The sequence below is a fragment of the Rattus rattus genome, chromosome 2 (assembly GCF_011064425.1).
Source record: "Rattus rattus isolate New Zealand chromosome 2, Rrattus_CSIRO_v1, whole genome shotgun sequence".
In the NCBI taxonomy this organism is placed as follows: Eukaryota; Metazoa; Chordata; class Mammalia; order Rodentia; family Muridae; genus Rattus; species Rattus rattus.
Genome location: NC_046155.1, coordinates 59,846,770 through 59,862,581, shown reverse-complemented (window position 1 = coordinate 59,862,581; position 15,812 = coordinate 59,846,770). Strand labels below are relative to the sequence as shown.

Below are 15,812 nucleotides of genomic sequence, written 5' to 3'. Positions count from 1 at the left end.
TTTACCAAACACTCAAAATACGTCACCTCTTACTAGTAGTGTCCTTAATAACGGACAGGGGATAAAAAATCACTTCGAAGAGGTTTAGTTTCATAAAGAAAGAGAAATAGAATGTATGGGACACATCTGCCAGAGGCTCAGGGGAAGAAAATCTCTGACTAATTGGACTCAAGGTCAACCAGGAAGGTTCCTGTGGCTCTTTGCTGTAGCCTGTCTAAGCCCCTCCACTTTCGCTCTCCTCAATGGGGTCTGCTCAGCGTGGTGATGTCTCAGCTGGGAAGGGCCTCAGATTAGAACGCTTTTATTTTTCCACAAATAGCTCTTAAGATTACATGTTCAAAGTCAACGATACTCTGAGCAATTTCATTATCTTTAAGAAGGGGAAATCTCTCTAGGAAGCAGATAGTTTAATGTATCGGGGCAATGCAGCCCACTCGTGTATGTATGCATGAGTCCATCTGTCCATCTATCCTCATCCATCCGTGCATTCGTCCATTCATTTTTCTAGAACCTACTATGTGTTGGCCCTTCTGGTAGATACAGGGAATTTAAAGGTGGTTACGAGCCATCCCCACTTTCCAGAATTCGTGGACGGGTTAAAAAGGCAGAGAACAGAGCAGATGATTTGCCCAACTGTGATCAGAACGGCTTAGAAAGTGCCCAAGCATGGGGAGGGGAGGATGCAGAAAGGTTGGCTCTGGTGTTGGTAAATGGGACATTTCTCCCCATCCTCCATAAAAACACCCTTTTCCCTGAACTGAGAGCTAATGGTGACTTCTAGTAGGGTGGGTACATTCCGGTCTCCATGGTAGTGACTGTTTTCTGTCCTACAGGGGAAGGCTCCCGCCAGCTCCTGGATGCTAAAGTCAAGCTGATTGCTAACGCTTTGTGCAACTCCCGCCAACTGTATGACCACACGATCGATGACAGTATGATCTGTGCAGGGAACCTGCAGAAGCCTGGATCGGACACCTGCCAGGTCAGAAACTCCACATGGTGCTTGGAGGTAGAGGCTCACTGAAGATCAGTGAGCGGAAAGGCCTATGACAGTTCTGGGATGGGGACCAGGGTCAACAGGCCACCTGCTTCAGTATTAAGATATAGGTGGGCATGCCCATCTGAGCCTACATCAAGGTGGGTCAGCATAATAAGTGTAACCGCATGTTGCTGCTTTGTCTCGTCTTACTTTCCCAGTATCCTGTGAAGTGGGTGTCACCATCGCGTATTACAAAGGCCTGTAGACATTACCAATGTGAATAGCAGCAGAGTACTAAGCGACAGATAGGACAGAGATCAGAACAACCCAGGGCCTTTACTGCTCTGCTCCGCTCTTATAACAGCACATCCTCAGCTGCTGAGGTCTATGGAGATCCGAATGCGCTCCTGCAGGTGGTGACTCCATCAACTGTAGGCTAAGGGGACCTCAGATCCCTGTCCCGAATCCAAGCCCACACCCCATTTAACTCCGGCCTTGTGTCACACGGGACACATTGTCCCTAGACTTCCAGGATGGGCTCTGTTTAGGCTTTCTGCTTGTCCTTACACACTGCCCAACTGTCCTCGAAAACCCAGCATAGCCACACTCTGATCCTGTGCTGTGGTAGAGCCTCCCTGTGAATGGATCCAATGATAATCAGTCAACTCAGAGCCTGTCTGGCTTAGGAAGCTGGAGTTTCTCTCTCCACAGACCATGGCTCTGTTTTGATCCCCAAGGGCCCATGGATAACCACATACTCAGGATGGAGAAGAGCGTGTGGGTGTGGTTTTCCCTGAGCTCTTGGAAGATAAGCAGGTTCACCAGGATCCCAGTGCGCTTGGTTTTCTACGTAATTCAAGGGCTGTGCTGAAAGGAAGCCGGCAGCCACGGTTTTGAAGCCCGACTCTGTCTCGTATTATAGGACCTCAATCAATCCCTGAAAAGATGTGTCCAACTTCAGTTACCTATAATGTGAACGACTGTAAGGTCACAAGGCATTGGCTAGGATTAGGAGAGCAAAGTTACGTGATAAAAGCTGGTGGTCGTGGTGAATAAGCTGTGGTGACTAAGCAGGCTGTTTTCTCTTTGCTTCCCTCCTGCCCATCTCTGCCCTGGCCTACACACTTCAGAAAGAACCCCCACGATTCCCCTCAGGAGCACAATTCCTCTATGGTTCTCCATAGCTCTCCGCAGAAAGAGCAAGGCCTCAGGTCACTGGGCAAGAGGCAGTAGGTTGAAGATATAGGCTACTTCTAAGTCTGTGCCTGACTCCCAATAGGTGGGTCCATCCAAACAAACCATCACCCACCTTGGTCAGCTACCGAAAGAAGTTGAGGAACCCCGGGAACTGAAAATTCTAGAAGGGAGAGTCAGGAAGCACTACTTGCCCACAGCACTGTGATTGCAGCCCTGGGCTCCCAGCTTTTTCCAAACTCAGGAACTGAAACTGGGATTAGCTTCTCTCCCTTTGGAGCTGTGCATCATGGGAAACTTGAGAAGAACCTCGGTGCTGGTTTCCAGAGAAGCCCAGGGTAGCTAGCAGGCAACTTTGTTCCACCCTCCCCTTGGAGGCAGTTTGGGATATGTCTGTATCTAGTTCCCAAGGCTGAACCCTTTTGTTCTTCCTTTAGGGTGACTCGGGAGGCCCTCTAACCTGTGAGAAGGATGGAACTTACTACGTCTATGGGATCGTAAGCTGGGGCCAGGAATGTGGGAAGAAGCCTGGAGTCTACACTCAAGTCACCAAGTTCCTGAATTGGATAAAAACCACCATGCACAAGGAGGCTGGCCTCTGAGGTGCTGTCTGCAGAGCCTCGAAGCACCTCCTCTTCTGCACTAAACAAGGGGTGCTTCCTGTGTAGCCAGGGATATCCTGGGTCTATGCTTTAGACAGAGACATTGTTGACCAGCCTGGGTCTTTGCAGACTGGCACACTACACCACCTCACGAGGCCCACTCTGTCCTCCTCTCCCTGAGAACCAACAAGAAATACATTACCTCTGCCCCGCTTCTGACAAGTGTGCCTTCGAGAAAACCAGAATTCAGAGATGCTCTTCACCATAGAGACCTGCAGATCTGAGATTTCTCCCTGTCCAGTAGCACAGGAGACTGTTACTCTTCTGCCCACACCATCAGGGTCTTCCGCAGTCTCCATGCAGCCATCAGAGAGAAACCGCCCCCCCCAAGAAAAAACACAAGTTCTGTTTGCTTTCAGAGTCGTTGTTTTAATAAAGGCAGATGTGGGAATGGAGAGGGTGTGCCATTTTTTTAACCACTCGTCCAGACTGAGGCTGTGGAGGCGGCCCCTGGTGAGCAGCCCTCAAGGCGGCTTCCTTCTCAAGGAGGCTCACATCAGCAGAGTCTTCTTCCTGTTGATATGCAGGATCTCCGAGGCATCAGGGTTCACTCCCCTGCTCCGATGATCTCCAAGCTCCACTGCCTCTGGTTCCACCTGCAGAAGCCACACACAGAGCCCCCCCTTCCCTGAGTTCACAGGAAAACCCCCTCGCTGCTCCCACAAGCCGTGCTAAGATGCCCGGCAAACATCTAACGTATCCCCCTCCCCTCCCTTGTCCTCTCTTCCACCCTGCCCAAGAAAAAGGACCCTCAAGGCAAAGATGAGAAAGAAGCAAAGCCTGCTTCTCATTTAGATGTGGCGTCTCTCTCCTGAACAAAGTAGGGTTCAAAATGTAGACTGCTGGAGCCAGCAAGTCCCTGACCCTCTCGGCAAACGTAACGAGCAAGCAGTCAGCACAGCCTGGGCTGCCCTGGCCCGGGATTGATGTCGTCCTGGTAGGTTTGACTCTGCAGAACTAATGGCCGTGACTTCAGAGGGAGCCTGCAGGAAGTTTAACCCATGTGTCATCCGCCTGGTCATCTCAGACCCATGAAATTAGGCGCCTTGTTCAGCTGCCTCTCACAGTTCTTTAGAACTAGCTGACCTTTGGCCAAAAATAAACTTTGAAAAGCAACAATGAGTTTGTATCTCCCGTGGTCTGGCAAGGCAGGGTGCAGCGTGTGGCTTGTTACTCACAGAAGCCCCCTGGATCCCCAGGCCCCTCCTGTTGGCCAGTTCCGCAGCCCGACGAGCCATTTCCACTTTGTAGGAGCCAGGAGGGGTCCAGCCAACACCTCGAGTCAGGTTCAAGTCAGATTTGTACTTGACCTTGAGGGAAGGAAGAAGCAAGAGGGAAGTCAGCGGGATTGGGTGCTCTGACCACCGGGAGATTTAAAAGGCAGCCATGCTGACGTCATTAAAGTCAGGACAAAGAGCAGTCACCTGATGCACAGAGACCCGAGCTATGCATCTGGCACTCCTGAAATCCTCCCATTGAAACTGTGGGAACTCCAGTGGAGTAAAACACCCAGAGGACACCTGACTCAAGTCTAAGTTCCCATAGTAATGTGCTGTGTGTCCATGGAAAACTTGCCTCCCCTCTCTGAGCTTCCGTTGCTTATCAGGGAAAGCGTAAAACTGGCTTATGTCATTATCAAGACCCCATGGAACTAGCAGAACGGAGCCACCAGGAACCCGAGCTTTCAGACGCAATAGGCCCTTGGCTCAATCCCCAGAGCCAATTAATTAATTAAGGAAAATAAGAAGTTGGGCTATCGCATCAAATACCCTGGGTCTGCTGCTTATTTCCCGTGTGATTCTAGGTTGCTTAACTTCTCCTGGCTTGGGTTCCTTGTCTGTTAAAATGGCAGCACTGGGACCAGACGGGCCACCCCACCCAATCCCAAGAAGGCATTTGCTACAGGTGTGGCAGAACCGGAATGGCTGTCATTACGCCTTCTCAGCCTGCTCTCCCCAGTATGCAACAGGGTGCATAAGGAGGCCACTCACATCACTCTGTAGCTGATGAGCCTTCCGGGCGTGCTTCAGGCCCAGCTCTTCTGGGTCGCTGGTGTGCTGGGGCAGTGGCTGCCTGTAGAGCACGTCGCTGGCCAGTTGCTGGCTCCTCTTGGCCTGGAGGAAGCCAGGTTGGTCAGCACGACTGTGGAACTGGGAGCGGCCTTTGGCAAAGTCCTTTCTGTACTCGTTGTCACTCTGGAGCCTGCCGACTCGGAGGAAATGCCTCATCCTTGGGTCGTCATTGACGCTGCGATACCCAATCTGTAGGCCCCGGTCCCTCAGAAATGCCTCTTTGTACCGGAACTGCAAGTCAGAGAAGCAGAGAGAGATGAGGGGGGTGTCCGTCCCCTTCAAAGCCAGCCTCCCTAGAGAGGACAGACCCCAGGACTTCAGCAGGAAGCTCAACAGTGGATAAGGGCGTAAGCTTTGGAATCAGCTCCAAGCTGTACTGCCTTGGAACAGCTATGTAGCCTCTCTGAACATCTGACCAAACAGAAGAGCAAACTTCCACCTCACGAATGTTGAGAGAGGTCAATGATATGGGCCTGAAATGTTATCCATACCTACTGATGATGCCTTTATGTATACCTGTAACCTAGAATGTGGTAGTGTATACCTGTAACTCAGATATAACAGTATGTAGCTGAAACCTAGGATGTGCTAGGGTGCTCCTGTAACCTCAGGTGTGGAAGGATGTGTCTGTAACCTCAGGTGTGAAAGGATGTGTCTGTAACCTCAGGTGTGGAAGGATGCACCTGTAACCTCAGGTGTGGAAGGTTGCACCTGTAACCTCAGGTGTGGAAGGTTGCACCTGTAACCTCAGGTGTGTAGTGTGCACCTGTAACCTCAGGTGTGGAAGGATGCATCTATAACCTCAGGTGTGTAGTATACACCTGTAACCTCAGGTATGGAAGGTTGCACCTGTAACCTCAGGTGTGGAAGGTTGCACCTGTAACCTCAGGTGTGTAGTGTGTACCTGTAACCTCAGGTGTGGAAGGATGCATCTATAACCTCAGGTGTGTAGTATGCACCTGTAACCTCAGGTGTGTAGTGTGTACCTCTAACCTCAGGTGTGGAAGGATGCATCTATAACCTCAGGTGTGTAGTGTGCACCTATAACCTCAGGTGTGGAGGGATGCATCTATAACCTCAGGTGTGTAGTATGCACCTGTAACCTCAGTGTGGAAGGTTGCACCTGTAACCTCAGGTGTGGAAGGTTGCATCTATAACCTCAGGTGTGGAAGGTTGCACCTGTAACCTCAGGTGTGGAAGGTTGCATCTATAACCTCAGGTGTGGAAGGTTGCACCTGTAACCTCAGGTGTATAGTGTGCACCTGTAACCTCAGGTGTGTAGTATGCACCTGTAACCTCAGGTGTGTAGTGTGTACCTGTAACCTCAGGTGTGGAAGGTTGCACCTGTAACCTCAGGTGTGTAGTGTGCACCTGTAACCTCAGGTGTGTAGTGTGCACCTGTAACCTCAGGTGTGTAGTGTGTACCTGTAACCTCAGGTGTGGAAGGTTGCATCTATAACCTCAGGTGTGTAGTGTGCACCTGTAACCTCAGGTGTGTAGTGTGTACCTGTAACCTCAGGTGTGGAAGGTTGCATCTATAACCTCAGGTGTGTAGTGTGCACCTGTAACCTCAGGTGTGGAGGGATGCATCTATAACCTCAGGTGTGGAAGGTTGCACCTGTAACCTCAGGTGTGTAGTGTGCACCTGTAACCTCAGGTGTGGAAGGATGCACCTGTAACCCAGCATGGCTGCTGTAAGTGCCACTCCAACAGGAATAGAAGTCAGTCATTCTTTCTTCTGACCTCCCCACATTCAGGGACCAAAGGTAATGCTTCTCAAATTGCTCAAAGCGAAGAATCTAGTTCATTTTACACAGTCATGCTTCTTATTTTATCTTGTGTGTATGTGTACATGTGTCAATTCGAGTGTGTGAGTTGGGGGGCGTGTGCCACCATGTACCTGTCGAGGACACAGGACAACTCTTGGCCTTCTGCAGTGTTAGAAAGTCTGACGTTACCTAGTGCATATCCAAGTGATCACACCTGGGGCTACCGACACGAACCACCGCATCTGACTTTATGACCTATGATCTATGAGTCTGAACATAAGTCCCCATGCTTGCACAGAAGCGACTTCACAAGAGGTTTGTTGCTACAGATTAAGCAGACACAGAAGCACCGGTTCATTGGCGTCCTGGTGTGCCACACCAACTGCTATGTACCTCTCCCAAAAAAAGTTGCCAAAAAACCAAACCAAAACAAACCCTTCCCAACCTCATACTTCTGGCTACAATCCTAACAGCCAGGCCCTTGTTCTCGCCCCTTTGAAATATACATTCTGTTTCCATTTTAGTGTGGAGAAAGTCAATCTGGTGGCCTGAGAGTCTGCCTGTGCCTTTCGGCACACTTGGATAACTAGGGAGAGCTTTTATCATCTGCAGGCAGGATTTGGAGTCTTACATCACTGGCAATATCCCTGGATGCCCGTGCAGTCTGGAACGGGATAGCATCCAGCCTGAAGTCATAGCCGCCAGCCCGGTTCTTCTCCCAGGAATTTCTGTAGACTTTCTGGTGGAGAGAACAAGGCACCTAAATGAGGACCAACCATTGCCTGCATGCCATTTGGTCTCAGCTGGTCTCAGCTGGTCTCAGCTGGTCTCAGCTGGTCTCAGCTGGTCTCAGCTGGTCTCAGCTGGTCTCAGCTGGTCTCAGCAGGAATCAGGCCCCAGGGATATCTGAGTCCACCGGCCCTTCTGAGATAGGGGGACTTCCTGACTCTAGGATTGGTGGGACTGGCCATAAAGGGTTTCTGCTCTTCAGGAGTCGTGGTCTGGGGGTCTAGCTCGCTGAAAGTGCTCTTCTCTGGGTCCTCTCACCCACCAGTTGGCTCTAGCTCCCTGAGGTTGGGGATTCAGTCTAGCTGTGATGCCTCACCCCACCACTAGAAGGCAGGGTATATCTCTCATGCACTCCAGAGCTGTGCAGGGAGGTCAGAATTTCATCTGAATTAAACGGGCTGTCAAGAACCTGACAGGGTACCTGACCCACACAGTTCCTATCTTATTCCTTCATCTTTCCCCCCTTTTTCAAGTTGACCCACACCCCCGTGGGGTCTGTAATCACATTCTCTTAGGCCCGATACACAGCTGTGTCCCCTAGGGAGGTGCCAAACGCTTCTTGCCTTCCTGTAGCTATTTCTTCCCAAGATAAGGCAATTCCTCCGTGAAAGGAGTTTTCAGGAGACCCCAGTGGATGCTCTCCCCTATTCAGCCTTAGAGAAATGGGACAGCGGGAGAGCCAAGCCCCTGCAGATGACAAAGTGCCAGCCCCAGACTGTGACGGTTGCCCGCTCATCCTGAGACCTGCAACAGGTCGAGGGCCCCTTGAGAGCCTTCCCTTTGTTGCCTGGAAGTGGAAGTCAGGACCTGCTCTCTGTTCTGCAAAGACTTGGGGAGTTAAACAAGGGAAGACAGACAGATGAAAAGCAAAGTGCTCCGCCCACTTTTACTGCGGGCCTAGCACTGGAAGAGGAGCAGAAGTGCCCGGGCCAAGCAGGGCAGATCTCATCATCTACCTGCGACGGCCACGACCACACCATCTTGACCTCCAGCTCCAACAAACCACACACAAGCCAAACATACCAGTCCCAAGAAACACAGAACCAAGCCTTGCTGTGGGAACCACCTCACTGCGGTCACAGCCAGAGCCAACTGCTTCCACGGACTTAGTCACTGTCTAGCTTAACAGTGAGGGCCGGAAGATACTCAAGAGGGTCAGACAATAACCCACCGACTATCAATAGTTCTCTTCCTGTTCCAGTGGCTTCCAAAGACGTCTGAGAGGGAAGTGGAGACAAGAACCCCAAACACTCTGTGAGGGGACACCCGGTGCTTTCCTATGAAGAGCCTCTACCCCATATCTGGGCCAGTTAATGGCGCCATACTTTCCACCAACTTCAAGTTCAACACCAAGCTGTGACCGTGGCCTATGCACCCCAGTCTCAGGTAACTTGGGGTATCTGGTAACTCGGGGACTCCTATAGACACAGTGGCCCGAATTGGGGTTGTCCCCAGTGTGCGAGCCCTCTTTCTCCAGGTGCACCCCCAGCCCCCACCCCACACACTGCTTGCTCATGGCGGCGTCCCCCTGTGTTTTCTGTGCTGCTGGGGTCTCTGCTTTGCTGCTGACATTTCTTTACATTCCGCGGGCCGGCAGGCGCCGCGCGCTTTGATTCGGAACCCTGGGCGTCCCTCTTCTTGATCACAGTTTTGTCCTCGTCCTCACACATTAGAGTCATTTGATTTTGAGTTATTTCTGCTGCCTTGCACATCTCAATGGCCTTTCTTTGCTCAGGAAGGTCACTTTGCCTCTGCATCCTCCTCACAGAGCACTTGATCCAATTGTGCGCATCCCACACGCCCCTGAAGAAGTGCTCTTTCAAACGAGGTTCACGAGTTCTCCACACCCCATGAGCCCTGATGGCTAATTTCAGCTCCAGGACTCTGCAGGCTCACACACACACACCCCAAGTTGTGAGAGCAAGCACACTGCTCTTGCCAGCCCCGGGGTGGCTGCCCTCCTTAAGCTGGGACCCTCATGAACTAGTACTGTCCTCCCAGTCTCTGGGCTGAGGTCCTCAGAGAGTTACTCCAGTGGAGCCCCGGCCTCCCCATCCTTGGGAATTAATGAGGGCCAGCTCTGTAGAGGGGGCAGTCCGACTTCCCCAGATGGAGGCCGGCCCACAAGAGCCGCTTTCTAAAATTATCCCTCGCTCGTCCCTCAAAAGCATCAAATGGTTGTAATAACTCATATTTACAAAGCACGAGAGCATTCACCGTGCGGGATCCCACAGGGCTTTACAACCGCAACAAACTAATACACACGCTAACTAGAAGGCGCCTCTCTCCAACCCCTGCAAGGCAGCCACCTCTGGGGTGAACAGCAGCAGCTGTCGATCCACACGCAGCCCCAGGACACAATGGCCAGGCCAGGCAAGGAAGAATGGCTGGACGCTAGGAGGCCGCTTGCTGCCCCAGGCCGACACACTCAGCCTGTGTTATTCCGACCTGACGGTGTCTTTTGATTGCACCGTTTCTTTACCTGTCATCTGGGGATCACAGCATTGCTGGCTGAGCGGCTACCTATTCTATTACAACTGGGGGCCTCCAACCCCTGCCAACAACAAGCCCGAGTTTAGGAAACAGCGTGTTGGTTATGCACGCAAAGGGCAGACGTCCAAGGGAAGCTGGAGTGTTGGCAGGCACGGTTCCATGCACAAAGGAGGCCGCTACATCGGGAACGTCTTTTCAAACTGCAGAGTAAGATGGCGTCTTTCCACCTCCACCGCCAGACGTCTCTGAATGGCTAAGGTGTCCAAGAAGTTAAGAGAGCAGTGTGTCTCTACCTGCACCTGGGACTGTACCCCTGACCATTTCAAGGTACATGACGAGGCCCTCGAAGCCCAGCCTAGAGTCACAATGGTAGAACTACAAGAGACTCTGGTTTAGCTCCACTCTATCTCTTCCCGGTTTACAGATAAGGAAACTGAGGCCCAGTCAGGAAAATGATAGGAAGTTACAGGAAGTTTGCTGTGCTCTGGGTACAGGGATTTTTCATGCTTATGTCCTCCTTCCTAGACTTTAAAAAAAAAGTCAATAAATCTCTTGGTGGCTGGAAGTGTTACGGAAGCAGGCATGTAGCCCACGTGCCCGCTTACTGCTACTTACGTCACTCAGATGCATTGCGTTCAAGCGGGCCCGGGTGAAATCAGGGTGGTCTGCGATTGGGGTGTACCTATGTAGAGAGTCTGCGTCTCCCAACCTGTACAGGCGCTGCGGGTGAGACAAGATGGTCAAGGCAGAGCTGAGGTACGACTGACCTTGGTTACAGCCCAGGACAAAAGCTGTCGATTCCTTTCCCCCTCTATACATCACCGCTCTTAAAGACCATCCTTCTAGAACTATCTGCTGGGTGGGGAAGGTGCCTATGTGGCCAGGACCATGTGATGGTGAACACCGTCAAAATATCCTCATGATCTGTTCCAAGATGGACCAGAAACCAACAACTCCCTTGTTGGCTATGCCTGTCCTGTCACTCGGCCACAAGTGGGTGGCTATGTCTCAGACCATCTACAACCCAGCGCATGTGTTCACTGGTAACTAGAGACAACCCCAGGCCTTGAAGCCCCGTTGTTGAGTGTGAATTGTTGTAATAAAAAGCAGACTGACTGTTTTTATTATTCAACTTACTACCTGTCTTAGTGCTTTAAAAACTTAAGGTTTTCATGATTTACCCAGATCCCACAAGGACACGATTTTAAGATGAATGCTTTTAAGTTGTGGGCCTTGCCAACAGCTTTAGGAAGCAGTGGAATCCCATCTATCTCTCTAGGTGTAGGCATGATAGGTGTAGACATGGCGTTCCTGAGCATTCCCAAAGCCACTTAGGCTTTGAAAACCGGAACTGTTCGGGGCAGCATTTGGGACTCTGACCATCCTATAACTGTGTGAGGAATAAAACCCAGGTCAAAGGAGAAAGTACATGCAGCTTCCTGTCCCTTAAAAGAGGAACCAGGGCTAAAGTGTACAGGGAACACAGGCAGAAGGGAGCTTTGGACGTAACTAGCTATTCTCTTCTTCACTAGCGGGTTACGTGAGGCCTTTTAATTCCATTGCAAACATCAGTAATCAGGGTGTGTCTGACCTCACGTTTGGTAACACTAGATATCACTATGGTTATAACTCAAACCATGCTGATGTCACTCATAGAGGAGTCACCGTGCTCCTGGTCCTTTGCTTAAAGCTGCATTTGCTTTCTCTTTCTTAATCCTCTTTAAATTCACCCCCCACTGTATGAAATGGTGGCTGTCACCATTCTCCCACCCCGTCCCTTCTTCAGATAAGGAGAAAGGGAGACTGTGGCAGCAGGGCTGGCCCACGATCACCCGCACGGCTTACACTTCCGTCTAGCACCAAGTCACGGCAGCCCGATGGACCACCAGGGTGTGTGAGGTTGAGGAACCCACCTCGTTACAGTGTTCGTAGCTCTTCCTGGCGTGAACGAGGTCTGGAGAATCAACCACCGTAGTGAACTTGATGCTGTCTGGCTTTTCACGGTACTTGGTCTATAAAAGGAAAGATTCCCACCAGAGAAGATTAAATACAACTTACATATTTAACCCCAGCTTCCTGGGACCAAATATACAAATGATAATGGCATATCAGGAGACAAGCCACTCGGATTGATAGGCACCTGACAGTCAGGAGTGCGGGAGGGGCCCAAGCTTTCCCCTATGATTAAAAGCATGTGACAGATATTTAGCCTGACCGATACAGAGGCGGACGCTTGCAGTCGACCATCGGACTGCATGGGGACCCCAATGGAGGAGTTAAGGACTGAAGGAGCTGAAGGGGTTTGCAACCCCATAGGAAGAACAATCCAGGGCTCCCAGGGGCTAAACCGCCATCCAAAGAGTACACATGGAGGGACCCATGGCTCCAGCTGCATATGTAGAGGGGGAGGGGAAACCCTTGGTCCTGTGGAAGCTCAATGCGAGGGTGGTGAGGCAGGAGTGGGTGGGTGGGTGGGGGAGCTCCCTCATAGAAGCAGGGGGGAGGGAGGATGGGATGGGGGTTTGTAGAGGGGAAACTGGGAAGAGGGGTAACGTTTTAAATGTAAATAAATAAAATAACAAATAATTATATATATACATATATGCGTATACATACATATACATATATATATATATATGAATTTTCTGTAAAGGAACCTTGTTAAGGAAAGTGTTAGGCATCATCTGAACCTTGCTTAGACCCTCTCCAAACAAGCTCTGTTAGTAAGAAAACCAAAAATGGCAGTATTTCCTCAAGTGGATTCTAGGGCAGAAGTCCCAGGCCACCAATCAGTCGGTATTGCTATCCCTGTGCAACTTTAATACTCGTATAGCAGCCAAGTGACCCCTGTACACTGGGGCAAACTCAGTGGGTAGATATAGGTTCCCCATATTGCCAATGAGTATAGAGGTCACGTTAGACGATAACAGGTCACGGTGTCTATAGTAAGATGCTCCTAACATGTTTAACGCCTTCAACTCCTAGGCAGTGAATCAGCTGTAAGGAAATACTGTTTTAGGTTTGGGTTGCAGATGGCTTCAGAAAAGATGCTGGGCGTCTGTCAGCTATGGGTCCATCTTGGCACGGTCTCAAAGGGAATGCTCAGGTTGCCCGTGTCAGTCAGGGAGGTGGGGCAGACGGTACCTCGCTGATGAGCTCTCCAGCCTTCTTTGCACTCTCTATCTGGGGAGATTGCAGAGCCAGCCATCCAGTTCCCTTCATGCCCATCAAGTCCGCTTTGTAGCGAAACTGCAGAAAGAAAACCAAGGGTTTCTGTCGAGACCAATGCCTAGGACCACAGGGCATTTCAGGAAGACCTTCGCTTTGTAATAATAACAATAAAATGAATAATACGTCGTTTGCAATGATGCCTCATCCCAACAGCTCACTGCCTTCACTAAGAGAAGACGCTGGACCCCCAACTCCAGCTGTTTTGAGTTTGTGCTTTTTTTTCCACGAATAAAGGAGTACAATAAAGGAACATGAAGCCCCATCAGCAAGGCTTGAAGCTGACAGGGACGACATCCACGGAGAAGCGTTTAAAGAAAGAGCTACGTGCTCAAATCCGAGGATCAACCAGGATTATTCGGGTTCGTCGTGCCAGTGAGGCAATCTACCACCTGTCAACCAAGAACGATCCACACCCCGGGTTCAGCTGATCAAACGGTTTTGAGCCCCCAGATCGAAGCTGCCACGACTCGGAGAAAAATCACTTTTCCAAAACGCGACTCGGTCTCTGTCACCCGTGGGGGCCAAAGCAAACCCTTCTCATGAAAAGTGCCAAGGGTCCCCGGGGACAAGAAACAGTGAGAGTTTGTTCTTGATGTAGTGGCCGCACAGGGTGGCAGAGTCGACCACGAGGTGAATTTAAAAACTGAAACAGATTTCAACGTGACGATCCAGCAGTGAGCGGGCCCCTTGAATCCCTTCAGGCCTTAGTTTACCCCTACCCCTTAGCTACAACCTGGCACGATTTGCTCATGTTGCCAAATCAGGCAAAGTCTTAGCCGCTTGCTTTATGTTCAAGGCTTAGAAGGCTAGGTCAGTAGCACCGTTCCTGGGGGAAAACAACTACTGCCGTGGCTCTGATTCGAGCTCCTAATCTGTCAAATCTTGTTAGGAGTCCTTGATCTACCTGCATCGCCTTAAACGACGCCATGGCCCAGGTGCCTTTCTTCTCCTCCTTATGGAAATTGGGTATTTTTATTTTAGAGGTAGAAAGGGCCTCTCTAAGGAAATCTGAAATTCGGACCTAAGCGAAGTCGATGGCGTTTCTCTAATTTAGATATAAGCCCCGCCGCAACGCAAAATATCGTTCTAGATACCGGCCTCTCGGCCTCTTTAGTTCCCTTTCATTTCAGGATCCACAGTGCTCCTCACAGCTGGCCTCAAAGAAGGTCTGTTTCTGATCTACTGTCTGCTGGTTAATGCCCCTGTGACAATCCCACACTGCTCTCCGACCGGCGAAGGGGAGGGCATCACTCGGGCTCAGGAGCAGGTTTCAAAACCCCATGTCAGTAAGATTGCTTTTCATTCCGTGTCTTTTCAGTCTGCCTCGGCAATGCTTTTGCCTCCGACTCTGATAAAGAACAGAGAAAATTGGATAAATTTCTAAGTTGGAGAGAATAATCCTACAGGGCCTCTTCACAGCCAGGTTCTGCTCCTTTCATGAGCGAGATGAAGTGCAGGAGCGCCCTTTCAACTCGCCTCTTGTTCAGCTCAACAGTACGATTACAGGTAAGACAGAAAGCAAGATGCGGGTTCCCCGAAGAGCTGGCTGTGCCTTGACTCCTATAAACAGATCGCCCATTGATATCTCAGCCCCCCGGCCCAGCTTTCCCTATCCACACAGACCCTAAAAACAAACACACCCGCCCCAGACTTCACCATGAAAGAAGGGAAGAGAGAAGGGGAGGCGAGAAGACTCAGCTATCCAAAGAGGGTTTCAGAGAATTAGCCTAAGAAAGGACTAAACCTTCTCAAACCTGCCCAACCTCATCTGGCTTACCCAAATGGCAGATCTCTTTTCCCCTACACGTACTAAGGTCAGGAGGCCCATTAGAGAGATCGTGGACAAAGCTTTCCCCACTCTCCCACCTTGGAGCAATCTCTTGCAAATTCTGTAAGCACGACATTCACTTCCTGAGTGGTAGCGAGTGTGGGTACCATGGGTACCGTGCAAGCAATTGTTCCCAGGAGGTGCCTGGAGGAAGCTGTGTGATTGTTGTGTAAATACGAAACAGCACCCTTACTACCTAGGCAGTGTCTGTGTAGAATCTATCTCAATGCATGCCCCTTCTGCCTTGCTAAGAAGGGGTTCTCATTCTCCACCCACGGAACAATTTTAGCGATCCAACGCTGTCTCGGATATGAAGAGCCACCGGCTGCTGTGCTCTGTGTAAAGCACACCAGAAGCCATCAGGAATACAGAATAGAGCACGTGGGTCATAACATAGCCACCTATGGAAGCGAGAGAAACCGAACCAGGGATCAGGAGACCAGAGCCAGAAGGGTAGCCCTGCTCCATCTCTTTCTAGATGTAGGGCCTTGGGGAAAGCCATTTCTCTGCCAGCTTGTGAGCCACGGCAGAAGGCTTTGAAGGTGATGGTATTGTATCTGCACCTGCAAAAATAAACGATACTTACTCCTTTGTATTAAATGAAATTGCAAAGTCTTTACGCTAATGGCTGGCCCAGGAAGTGGCCGGGGTTCTATATGTTTTAGCTATTCTTGTTTCTCACGGAGGAACTGAAGCCTGGAGTATTCCAGGAGTCAACCCGAGGTCACCACACTAGGAAAGGGTGGGGCATGTATCCTTCAAGACTTCCTACAGCCCTGGTATGACATTACACAGGAG

General features: G+C 50.6%; 2 protein-coding genes across 5 annotated transcripts in view; one reads left to right on the top strand and one right to left on the bottom strand.

Moving 5' to 3' along the window:
• The window catches only part of Habp2 (hyaluronan binding protein 2), a 34,041-nt gene extending 30,814 nt beyond the window's left edge, over positions 1–3,227 (top strand). Inside the window, exons 11-12 of one of the 2 annotated variants that reach the window (XM_032892269.1) lie at positions 834–979; positions 2,608–3,227. In XM_032892269.1, the coding sequence (XP_032748160.1) occupies positions 834–979; positions 2,608–2,772 (311 nt within the window). In that variant the 3' untranslated portion in view covers positions 2,773–3,227. The remainder of the gene's footprint in view (positions 1–833; positions 980–2,607) is intronic. The other variant, XM_032892268.1, reaches the window with a different exon arrangement.
• Nrap (nebulin related anchoring protein) overlaps positions 3,179–15,812 on the bottom strand; it is a 75,906-nt gene continuing 63,272 nt past the window's right edge. For 2 of the 3 annotated variants that reach the window (XM_032892265.1, XM_032892266.1), the window contains 7 exons: positions 13,100–13,204; positions 11,869–11,967; positions 10,571–10,675; positions 7,305–7,412; positions 4,824–5,135; positions 4,011–4,142; positions 3,179–3,428 (listed from right to left, as the gene is read on the bottom strand). In XM_032892265.1, the coding sequence (XP_032748156.1) occupies positions 3,324–3,428; positions 4,011–4,142; positions 4,824–5,135; positions 7,305–7,412; positions 10,571–10,675; positions 11,869–11,967; positions 13,100–13,204 (966 nt within the window). In that variant the 3' untranslated portion in view covers positions 3,179–3,323. The remainder of the gene's footprint in view (positions 3,429–4,010; positions 4,143–4,823; positions 5,136–7,304; positions 7,413–10,570; positions 10,676–11,868; positions 11,968–13,099; positions 13,205–15,812) is intronic. The other variant, XM_032892267.1, reaches the window with a different exon arrangement.